The sequence below is a fragment of the Lycorma delicatula genome, chromosome 10, assembly GCF_047948215.1.
Source record: "Lycorma delicatula isolate Av1 chromosome 10, ASM4794821v1, whole genome shotgun sequence".
Classification (NCBI taxonomy): domain Eukaryota; kingdom Metazoa; phylum Arthropoda; class Insecta; order Hemiptera; family Fulgoridae; genus Lycorma; species Lycorma delicatula.
Genome location: NC_134464.1, coordinates 11,390,829 through 11,403,639, shown reverse-complemented (window position 1 = coordinate 11,403,639; position 12,811 = coordinate 11,390,829). Strand labels below are relative to the sequence as shown.

Genomic DNA, 12,811 nt, shown 5'->3' with positions numbered 1-12,811 from the left:
CTAATTCATTTTCTCTGTATAACTCTTCAATATATTCCACCCACTTATCGACCTTTCCTTTCATATTATAAATCGGTGTACCATCTTTGTTTAATACATATTAGATTTTAATTTATGTGCCTCAACATTTTTCTTAACTTTCCTGTATGCTCTGTCTGTTTTACCATTGATCACTTTTCTTTCCATTTCTGAACACTTTTCTTTAATTCACTCTTCTTTTGCTAGTTTGCACTTCCTGTTTATAGTATTTCTTAATTGTTAATAGTTCCTTCCATTTACTTTTTTCATCACTAGCTTTCTTATATTTTCTACATTGATCATCAGCTGCAATATATCCTCTGATATCCAAGGTTTTCTACCAGTTTTGTTTGTTTCGCCTAAAATCGCTTCTACTGGTTTAAGAATTTCCTTTTCTGATACCTTGCAGTATCACCTGGATTTTTCCATGTCTATATTCTTCTATTATGATTTTTAAACTGGGTGTTGGCAGTTACTAAATTATACTTCGTGCAAAACTCTGTAAGTCGGTCCCCTCTTTCATTCCTCTGGCCCAGCCCGTATTCCACTATATTTCCTTCCTTGCCTTTTCCAATGCTTGTATTTCAATCTCCAGCTATTATTAAATTTTCATCCCCTTTTATGTGTTTAATTGCTTTATCAATTTTTTCCTATACATATTCTACCTCATCATCAAGAGCACTTGTAAGCATATAGACATTAACAATCATTGTGCTTAGGTTTTGATTTTATCCTTATTACAATGATTCTGTCGCTATGCATTTTGAAATATTCTATTCTCTTCCCTATCTTCTTGTTCATTACGAAAATCACCTGACCAAAAGTCGTTTTCCTGTTCCCATTGATCCTCGCAAATTCCTACTACATCTACATTTAACCTATCCATACCCCTCTTTAAATTTGCTAACCTACCAACCTTTTTTAGACTTGTAACATTCCATGCTCTGATTCGTAGAGTATTTTTTTTACATTTTTTGGTGACCCCTTCCTTAGTAGTCCCCACCTGGAGATCCAAACGGGGGATTAGTTTACCTCCAGAATATTTTACCACGGAAGGCGCAATCTTTGTTATATGAAAATGCAGAGAGTTACATTTTCTTGGTAAAAAACCAGCTGTAATTTTCCATTGCTTTTTGGCTGCGCATTACTCAGAAGACTGAGTGATGTTGATATAGCCATTTAAGACCTCCTGACCTACGCCTTTAACAATTACTGAAAGAGCTGCTGCTCTCTTTAAGGAATCATTCCTTAGTTTGACTCTCAACAGATACCTCTCCGATTTCGTTGCACCTTTGGTCCAGCTACTCTGTATACCGAGCACTCAAGCCCCTCACCATTGGCAAAGTCTCATGATTCATAGAGGGAGTTACTTTTATTAAACAGTAAAAAAATCTGCTTCAAATATCTTTCATTGTAATTTATCATTATGGTTAGAACATATATTGAAATATAAGGTAATTATTTTTATTATAAAAAGAGAGGCAGAAGAAAACCATGTTTTCTGATAGCAGCGATGACTGTAGTAGTTTCATGAACATTAAATTTTATTTTTTCCAAATTTTTGTTTAAAAAAATAAGTAACTCAAATCATAGATTCCATAAATAAAATCATAAATTCTATAGATAAAAAAGGAACTGTCCCCACATTTATCTGTATGAATCAAGAAAAATGTCGATCAGAGCAGCACCACTAAGTAAACAAGAGATAAATATTAAAAATTAAAAAACACGACTGCCAAAAAAAAAAGCATTGCTCTGTAATATAAGATAATTGAAGAGCATGCGGATGATAATTTTGTATATAGTGTAATTTCTTCTTTTTTTTACAAATTTTTTAAATTTATTTAAACACACATATATATATAATTATAGGTAACGTAAGGATTCTAATGTGGGGTCATACATCTAAATTGGTTCAGCTATTGAGCTGCTACAATGGAACAAATATACATATATACAAACACTAAATAAATTTCACTCCTTTTTGGGCAGTTGAATAAAAATTAAAAAATCTGATGTAGGCACCTCATGACTTCCTTTTATGCCTATTAAATTGGATATACAGTTTTTTTAAAATGAAAAGTACATAAAATGCTATTTCATTAATAACTTCTGATATTTTCTTTTTTTTTTACTGCTATTGTTGAATTATTATTTATTGTAATTTTTTTACAATCGGAGGTTAATAAATTAATAAATCAATATATTTAAATGAAAAAAAAGAAGGAGATGAAGTTGGATTTGAACTGATGTGCCTTCCCCGTGTAAGATTCAAATATTTCATTAATTAAAATTTTATTTGGCTATGACCCTGGAACCAATGAAAATAAGTACTACTTATGATATTTAGTTGAAAAGCTTTCGATGAGGGCGTATAACTGCAGTTAAGAAAAACTCCAAAATCCAAATTTTTGGGGATTTTGGACTTTTTTGGCCAGTCAATTGCAATCAAAAGGGGTGGCGCACAACTAGATATTACAACAGTCCTAAATCCAAAATTTCAACATTCAATGGCTAATCTAATCATTATGTAAGATACAGTTGTAAAAACTAATCAAAATGGATTCAGGGATGGTCAAAATAGATATTGAAAATATCGTGGAACCGATATTTTTCACGATCACAATACTTCCTTTACTTCGTACAAGTTAGTAACAAAAGAAGAATTTACGATCAATTATATTATGAAGAATAATTACTTGATAAAATAATAATGATGCAGTAATGTAAAGACAATAAGTAAAATTAGCACGCAATAAAACTATAATTTTTCAACAAAGTTTGCTTCTACAAAATTAATTTTGTAGAAACAGGTGCCGATTCAAAAAAGTGTAAGGAATTAAGCATTTGTACAAAATTATTTTTCAAATAATTTTTTTTTCATCTTTGAAAAATTGGCATTTACCCATCTACGATTATTTCTTTAAATTGTCATATACCAATTTACTAGTACAGTTATGAGCATTATTTGGTCATTATGAAGGGAAAACCACTAATGTAATTTACAAAGAAGTGCTAAAGTAGTTTTTTGTACAGTTTTCTACTTGCCTGAAAGAATATAGAACACTTAACATCATGGTCGTGAACATTTTGGTTATATGAAAAAATCTTTAACAAAGTAAATAGAGCAGTTTGCCAATATGCAAAATAAAACATCAATGTAAATTGTGAATTTAAAAAAATGTATAATTTTTTTTTTTTATTTAATCTTTATCAAATCCAAACTCCGTGCAAGCAAAGATGTGAATGCACCCATTCAGGTAAAAAGTTTACATTGACAGAAATTTTTATATTTTTTTATGATCTTTCAAAAACAATGTAGTGAACTTTTTCAGCAACTAAAAATCTTATCTCATTTGGACATTCAGTGATTGGTTCATTTTATGTGGTTGTGCAACCATGTTGCACAACCACAGTTTAAGTTTTGAGTTTACCAAATTAAAAATTAATGGATTATTTTTCAAGTGCAGTCACTGTAAACATTACTGAGGTTTGTGATGATATCTGCGTATTATTTATCATCTTCTTGATGTTAAGACTATCAAAAACAAATATTTATTCACTTCATGATAATATTGTTTTCCTTTCTTTAGTTAATTTTTTAAATCAAAAGTTGCATACTTGAAGAGGTTTTGGACAAATAATTTGTGTGAATAATTTTTAATTGTTTTTTTGTGTTTTTTTTTAGGCTGAACTTGTACATATGAGAACAGAATTAGTAGAAACAAAAACTAGAAATCAAGCTTTAGGTGAAGAGCTACATGCTGTATTAGTTCAGTTACATACAACGCAATTACAACAATTGCCTGGTGATGATGGTTTATCAATACAAAATAAATTACAAAAAGGGTTGATTGAAAGATCACCTACTCATAAGGCAGTTGTATCTGGTAAGATACATTGTAATTTTTTTTTTTTTAAATATTTATCATGGTTTTTATAAACTTATATTAGTTAAGCCCAAGCAAGGAAACTTTTGAAAATTTGCATACACCAAAAGCTTATTTATCCGGAATTAAAATGATCCATCTCCATCATCTGAAGAGTTCAGGAGCTGCAACAAACTTTGATAAAAAAACTGTGACAGGATTATGCTCTCAAACTGAATATGGTTTTACGAATACATTTGATTTTATTGTGTAATAGTTATAAAGAAGCACTTATTTGTACATTTGATGTACCATACTGAGCCATAATTTAATGGAGGAAAATTTGTATGCAACTTCATTGATATTGAATGTGTAAATAAATAAATCTTTTGTTGTGATCATTATGTAATAATAATAGATCACGTCAGGAATGGGTAGATATTATGCTACTCCTTGAATAAATAAAAAAACTGCCCTAACATATGCCTGGATGGATTTAGAGAAACTATGATCAGCTAGAATCACAAAATACACATCTAATTATTCTAATTATAAAATTTTAAAAATCTGATTAGATATCACACGACTTCCTTGTCTGTTCCTATTAAATTTCATATGCACATTTTTTAAAATGAAAAGTACATAAAATCTTATTTCATTAATAACCTCTGATAATTTTTCATATTTTTCTTTTTATTGTTATTATTGAATTATTATTTATTATATTTTTTTTTTACAGGCAGAGGTTAATATTATTAATAAATCAATATATTTAAATTAAGAAAAGAAAGGTTAAAAAAAAAAAAGAAATGAAGTCTGATTCGAACTGATGTGCCTTACCCTTCTCTGATCCAAATATTTCATTAATTAAAATTTCATTTGGCTGTAACTCTGGAACCAATGAAAATAAGTACCACTTATGATATATCATTGAAAAGCTCTCAATGAGTGCTTATTACTGCAGTTAAGAAAAATTCCAAAATCGAATTTTTGTTTTTGATTTTGGGGTTTTTTAGTTCAGTCAATTGCAATCAAAAGTGTAAGTGCACAACTAGATATTGCAGCAGTCCTAAATCCAAAATTTCAACATACTACGACTAATCATTTTTGAGTTATGCGAGATATATATGTATGTACATACAGACGCTTTATTTCGTACAGGGAAGTAATAATATGATTAAAGCCAATATTAATTATTTAAAATAAAATAAATAAAATAACATTATAAAGGTATTATATTAGAGTTCAATAAATTTTACTTTTAGATACTACTTTTTAAAATGAAAAAGATATCTAAAAGCAGTAAAGAGAAATATTGAGTTCAAAATAATAAAATTAATTAGATATAAATTAGATATTAATTAAATGTAATAAAATTATATCTAATTAATATAAAGTTAGCTTGCCTTCAGTATGTGTTTGGATAAAAACACATACAAATGGCGATTATTGTGCAGACTTTCTTTTTAGAAGAAAGCACACTTGGAAAAAGTAAAAAATTAAAATGAAAGTAATGCACTTTATATGTAGTTTACACAAGAACATAACTTTTCTAGTCATATTATGAAAAATGTGATTATTAATTCTCTACCAGTTATGTTACAGGACACAAGATTCAGAATGGATGTTAGTCAAATACAGTGGCGGATCATAGCTAAAATTAATGGGGTTCTGCTCCAGAAAAATTTTTTTGGGGCTTTTTATAAGGCCGTGGATAAAGTTTACTGTAAAATAATAGAAACTAAAAAAAATCAAATAGAATAGCTGGAAACAGGATAGTAATAATCTAATTCTACACTTATCACTTTCAAGAATATGGTGCACAGAAAAACCATATTCAGTTTAACCAAATAAATAATAAAATTCCCATACAGATAATATTTTTTAGTATTATTAGATAATAACTTAATTAATAAAGTGTCCGCTTACAAATACTATAATCCAATGGTGCTTAATTTAAATTTCTATGTACACAGAAACAAATAAATACATAATTAGTTTTTACTAATTATCTTCTCTTTTACCCTTTCAGTGTGTTTTTGGACAGATTTGGCAATCAAAAGCCCTTGCTTCCCGCCATCTTCTGAACACTAGTGAAAAAAACAACTAAACCGCTTTCATATTCCTTCCACTGACTAAACTAGAAAAGGGAACGAACAAGGAACGTTCCATACACACATATACACACACACACACAGAGAGTAAAATAAAACTACTTTTCACCAGCAGCCTCACATACAGAATCCTGTGTGTGCATGTGCACAACAGCCAAATACCACGCTGCTGGAACTCTGAAGTGCACAGTTCTATACAAAGATGTTTATATATTTTTCATAAACTGGGGGTTGGCTACTGAAATTAAGCTTAAGGATTATATATTGTACAAGCATAAAGAAAGAATTAAAGAAAAAAGGATTCATTAAAAAATGTTATCAATAATATCAGGTGGAGATAGGGGCTGTTACAGCCTATACGCGAGCCACCACTGGTCAGATATGTAAGGATTGATTCTATAAAAGTTAAAATTCTGTTTTTTTTACCATTAAATAACCAAGAAACTCGAAACAATAAAACTATTATGTTTAGGTCTGAATCTGTTTATGAAACTTTTAACAGAACAGATAAAAGTAGCAGTTAAGGCTCTTACTTATTCTGTTATATTTTTTGAAGACTGTATTAAAAGAAATCTGAAGATAAGTTTATTATTATATGGAATTATTTATTTTGTTTTCTGATGATTTTTTCAAAGGCTTCTATCTTTTTAAATTCAAAAGGATTTTTCAGCATTTGACATACATTAACATAATATTAACTTGATGTTTGAAAATAAAATTTGATGGTTTATAATTAAATTTTTTTTTAATGACATATTCTCCTTTTTTAGGTAATAATATTGATAATTTAGTGATGTCTTTGGAAAATTGGAAATCACAGCTTGAAATGGAAAATGATTCGCTTCGTAATACTCTAGTCGGACTTCAAGCTGAAGTTTGTGGTGCTAGATTAGCTGCTCGTTATTTAGATAAAGAATTGGCAGGAAGGTAAGAAGTAAATTTTTTGAAAATATTTTCTGAAATTTTCATTTTTTAAAAAGATTTAAGTTTTTAATGTTTGGATAAAAAGATTAAGTTATAATGATTTAGATGAAACTAAAATCAACTGATTTTCAATGAATAATAAACGTATTATTATTATTTATTAAATAATAAATCCAATTTTAATCAAATAATATGAGTATTCATTGTAGCTGAAAAGACAAGGTCATATTGAAATCACTAAAAAAAAAGAATCACTGTTCTGATTGATTAAGCGAGTGATAACACACCAAATACTGAGTTGTATGTGAATAACTTGTTTAATTTTCACTGCTTTGTATTCAGCTATTTTGACAGTTTACATAACCATCCAGATGAAATATCGAAGCTTCATCAATGATAGAATGAAACTAATAACAGAACCATAATATTCTTTACAGTCTGGTTTTTCCAGTAGTTATTATTAAACACAACGTGGTTATGCATATAATTTAAATCCAGTTTCGTATATACTCTCTGAAATAGGTGTTGAAAGAAATGTTGCTGGCTGTTGTTAAAACTACAAAACTTTAAAAAACATTGTATTGCCATGGAAGTTGTCTGTATGTGTCACAGATATCTTCAAAGTTCTCTTGATTTTTGTGTTTCCACCATCATGTTGCTAGGTAATTTTCATATAGGGGTTCATTATGTTATCATTGATTATATGTTATGAGACATTATGGCAAAGTTTAAGCTATCAATAGCTTTGATAGAATTCCAGGTGGTGATATGATTGAAACAGATAAAATTGTTTAAATTAATAAAAGCTGTTTGACTGCTACCAGAATTTTAGTTCAGTTTTCTGTAGTTTTGCTTAAAATTATTTTCAATTTATATTCATTAATTTTAATTTTACCTTTTTCTTTTGTTTTTTGAGATTATAAAACTGTTTTTTTCTATTTGCATATCTTTTGAGAGATGAATTTACACGTTTTGTTTTTCTTTCTGCTTTCATGGGTTCCTTTATGTGTGCTCTCCCCCCCCCCCCCTTCATGTGTGATTTATTACTTACTAGCTAGAAAATTTTTTTGTGCATTCTTTAATCTCTATTTGTGCTTCTCTCTTAAAGGAGCCAATAACTGATATGGATCAATTAATGTAGTATAAAACTTGATTTTTTCTTTTTAGAAATTCATAACATCCTTCAAAGAAATATTTTTACCTTTTTTTTTTTTTTTTTTTTATTTATACTTACTAAAATCCATAATTAATAAATTTTATATATTAAACTAAAAAATAAATTTATTTAGTTTAGTATACAAACAGCATAACAGTAATTAATTTAGCTGTTCCTTTCTGTTGATGCTCAGGTAATTGTTGTAAAAGGAGTTAATCAGTAGAACAGTTAGAAAATAAGGTATCTGTACTGATTTTATGCATGAACCAAATACCATTTTGTCCACAGACATCAGGAAAAGAGTGAGATACAATTTTAGCATAATATGCGGATAATCTGATATGAGATTATTATAATTAATTTTTGTTCAGTTACTACCTAAAATAGTCGGTAAGATTGTTGTTACTTTTTAACAGATGATTTTTCTGTAGTGTGTTTAATTTGATGTAAAAGTAGAAAGATTCATTATAGCTAACGCAACTTTTAGAGACTTTTTAATGCTTTTAAATTTGTTTTCTCTTTTTTGAATTTGTTTAATATTATTGTTACAATCATTCTTTTCAGAATTCAGCAGCTACAGTTGTTGGGTAGATCTGATATGACTGGAGAAGCTAGAGATCGTTTATGGAGTCAGTTAGAAGCTGAAATACTAGTACAACGTCAAAAGACTGTAATGAGAGCAGTTAGGCAACGTGACAATCGTGTACCACCTCCTTCTGCTGTTGGTACAATAAGAACAGTACAATTAACTAGGCATCCACATCAAGGACTTGGCATATCGATTACTGTAATTATACATATTAGTTTTTTTTCAACTTCACCTGAATTATTTCTTTATTTACATTATCATGACAGTTAGGAATTGTTGTTTTGTTAAAGTAGAGGCTGTGTATTTTTTGATGGAAAGGAAAACATTGGAAAAAAATTATTTTAATTATAAATGATAGTATGAATACTAAGTTTAGAAAAACATGTTAGTATAGGAGTTTAATTATTTCTCTCTCTCTCTCTCTCTCTCTCTCTCTCTCTCTCTCTCTCTCGCACAAAACCCAAAACAGAGAAACATAGATCAAGAGTAAGGAAAAAATGTGTTCAGTGAGAGTCGCTACTTTTCGAACTGGCTTTCCAAGTTAGTAATACGTTTGGAATAAAACCGGTTTCTCCTCCAGCATGAATTATTATTAAACAGTCACCTTTATTAATCAGCACATGAAGTCCCTCAACAATACCATCAGACCCATGACTTTGTCGAACAATGCGAACTTAAAACGTACGTTTCATCCAAATAAACGATTAGCATTGCATTGTCTGTACTTAGCCATTGCCTGCAAATATTCAATTCTCTTACTCCTGATATCGGATTTCTCAGTTAAAAGTTTTCTGTTATTTTCAGTTTTATGCCATTTGAAACCTAACTCTCAAAACAACAGCTAAAGTTGATTCACTGCCTTTAAAATCAATAGATGATTGAAGTTCTTTCCTTTTTTTTTTAAAGTAGATAATTTATTCTTTTTTGAATGAAGTTCATTAAGTATTCTTTTAACTACACCTAAATCAAAATTGTCCAGTCCACTGACAGGTTTTGAACATTTTATACTTTTTCTCCATGATGAAAGAACACAACTGGGATGTTGATTGAAGAATGTCTTTTTTTCTCTTCTGAGTTTTTTAACCTGTGTTCTTGATATCCCACAAGCAGCTACAATTCTTTCTTCGCATTTTTGAATGCCAATTATATGTTTGTCGTCAGTTAATTTACTTACTTTTAGAGCTTCTTTTTTCATTAGAACGTAAACATTATTGATAATTTTACATGATTGACTCCTAAATTTTTTCTTAACTATGGATATAAATTCTGCCGTAAAAAAACTGCACTAATAATACACAAACAAAAATTAATATATTACAAAACATTTGCGAAAAACAATGAGTAATTATAAAATAATATGACCGCATAAAAATTCTATCCAAATTCCTTCACTGAACACATATAAACTGGGCAAAAGTTTATTTCTTTATACATACATCATGTACTATGAATGACAGATATAAATATAATCATGACAAAAGACATAATTTCTAACTGCATGGATAAATTTTTATAGGCCTGTACATAATACCAATCAGAGCATTAATCATTGGTTAAGGAATTGTTATTGTTTACAAGATTGAGTCATTAAGCATTTTTGTACATGTAATCAGCTCAAGTGGAAAGAATTGAACACACAACATAAATCTATTGTTTGGGTGTCCATATTGTTTGTAAGTCAAAAAATGAAATAAAAATAATAATTAGACATAAAAGTAATGTTATGGAAAACAATAATGTAATGAGATGTCAGCACATGATGTCACAAGCCCCGTAGATTCGCTGGAGCAACTACAGGCATTATTACATATGTGTATATGTAATAAATTGGGTGAAACATTTGATTATTTAATGTTAATTGAAAGTTATAATTTAGAATCGTATTATTTTTTGGATTTTTTAGTTTAATTTTATCTGCATTAAAGTTAACTACAGAGTGAGTGAAAAATAGACCCTCACAAGAACAACATAGACACTGAGGTATACTTGCCCAATCTTTAATAAATTGCAAAAAATTCTTATCTTTTAGTTCATTACTCAAGTTGAAATAATAATTGTATAAATATTTGATGTTAATAAAAACTAATATTTCAGCAGTTGTGTAACTGTCCACTTTATTAAAGAATTGGAGGATCACATCTCACTTTCAAATAAACTAAGTTTAAATGAAGTGCAGCAATAAATGTGTATATGTAATTTTATAGGGCTACAAATAAGTCATATGGTGTCCACATCAGATTTTTTTCTTTTGCAAGTGTACAATCTAGAAAGTCATTTACTGTTGAAAATTTTCATCAGTGTTCACATAAATATTATTAACTACATATTAATCAATACGTGAAAATCAAAGAAATAGTGTGTTAAATTTCTCAGTTTGTGTGTTTATACAAATCCTAAATATTAGTAGAGTTTTATGTATAAGAATTCTTGATAATAGTGTGTCTATTATAAGATGCTGTTTTCTTGAAAATGACTTGCTCGTTTCAGGAGTGACGTGTAACTGTTTCTTTCTATGACACATAATATACAGTTGGATGTAGTATTGATGGTTTTAAATTGTTTATTCTGTTTATATTTAACAACATAAATTAACTTTATATATTTTTTTAGGGTGGTAGAGAACATGGTGTACCTATATTAATATCAGAATTAGAACCAGGTGGAAATACAAATCAACTGTATGTCGGTGATGCTATTTTAAGTGTCAATGGAATTGATCTGAGACAGGTAATGATATTTGACTCCATCAGTAATTAGTTATTTGATGATCGGTTTAATTCCTTTTTGAATTGTAATTTTGGTTTATTGTTGTCTTTCAGTCTTAAATATTATTAATTAACTTCAATGTTTTCAAATGTTAGTTTTTTTGTACATTCTTATTTTTTCATTACATTTCGTACTCTGTATAACTTAACTTGTATTATTAAATTAGTAAAACCTGAATGGCTTGATATTATATAAATTACCATTCTAATTTTTCTTGTTATAAGATTAAGTTGTACACTTTTTCCCATTTGTTTTTAACATATCTGTCGTATAAATCACTGATTACCACAGCTATCAAATCATATCAGGTGATTTGGTGTAGTTTTTTTTCGTGTTCTTAATTTCGGTTCTTTATTATCCATCTAAATTTCATTAAGTTTTTCTGACCATAATAATAAATTTAATTTAATTAGTCAGTCTTTATGATTGACACTGAGTTCGTCTTTCTGTGTGTGAGTGCTGAATTATATTTATATAAAGCACTTACTTGTAGTCTGCTGGAGTAATCAACTGCAATCATATTTTAACAACTAAATTTTTAACCTGGAGCGAATACAGAATAAGTTTTTGTGTGTTTTATTTATTATAAAAGATTTGCTCTTGTGCTATGGACTTCTGTCTGAAGATTTAAGAATCTTGTTTACTGTTAAAATCAAAAAAGCTATTTTGATGTGACTTCTCTTATTTTATTATATGATTATTTAATAATCCGAACAGTCTCTTCTATATCTTGTGTACATTAAACATCTGAGTTCCAATATCGACCAGAAGGAAGCAGTCCTGTTTTTTTATTTTTTTAATCAGCTGAGCTTTGTCAGTATCACTGTCCACTGAACAGGATATGTTACAACTATAAAATATTAATTATAATATGCTGAATCTATACCAAAATAATTGTATAATTTTGCTGTAACCTGTAGCAGTACTTTTATTTATTGATTATCATGTTTTTTTTAATTTCCTATGAAAACTTTTTAAAATTTTGTGCTCTAAATATTTACATTTTCATTTTTCCGTAATTTTATAATTGGTATTTTATTTTATTTTCTGTATTAAGAAAGCAAGCTAAGTAAAGTCCTGTCTATTTTCAATCTGTTTCGCATAATAAATTATAATAAATCACACCTTGTTAGTGAATATTTCAGGATTTCCTTTCATAACCCAAACATTATTTTTCACATTTTTTTAGTTTCACTATCTTTTTTGACTAAGTTAGTGTTCTATATTCTACCATATTGCCGCATTATTATTTTATTCAAAACTTAACTCTTGAAAAATTGTTTTAATAAATAGATGGAAAATGTGATTTAAGTGCTGCTATTAAACCAGTATTAGCACACAAAATGCTAGTATTAGTTAATAATTTTCCTAATTC

At 28.5% G+C, this 12,811-nt stretch overlaps 1 protein-coding gene across 3 annotated transcripts in view; it reads left to right on the top strand.

The window, feature by feature from the left end:
• Positions 1 to 12,811, top strand: part of LOC142331791 (Golgi-associated PDZ and coiled-coil motif-containing protein-like) — a 138,063-nt gene that overhangs the window by 95,880 nt on the left and 29,372 nt on the right. For all 3 annotated transcript variants that reach the window (XM_075377904.1, XM_075377906.1, XM_075377905.1), the window contains exons 3-6: positions 3,707 to 3,908; positions 6,772 to 6,928; positions 8,646 to 8,868; positions 11,281 to 11,397. In XM_075377904.1, the coding sequence (XP_075234019.1) occupies positions 3,707 to 3,908; positions 6,772 to 6,928; positions 8,646 to 8,868; positions 11,281 to 11,397 (699 nt within the window). The remainder of the gene's footprint in view (positions 1 to 3,706; positions 3,909 to 6,771; positions 6,929 to 8,645; positions 8,869 to 11,280; positions 11,398 to 12,811) is intronic.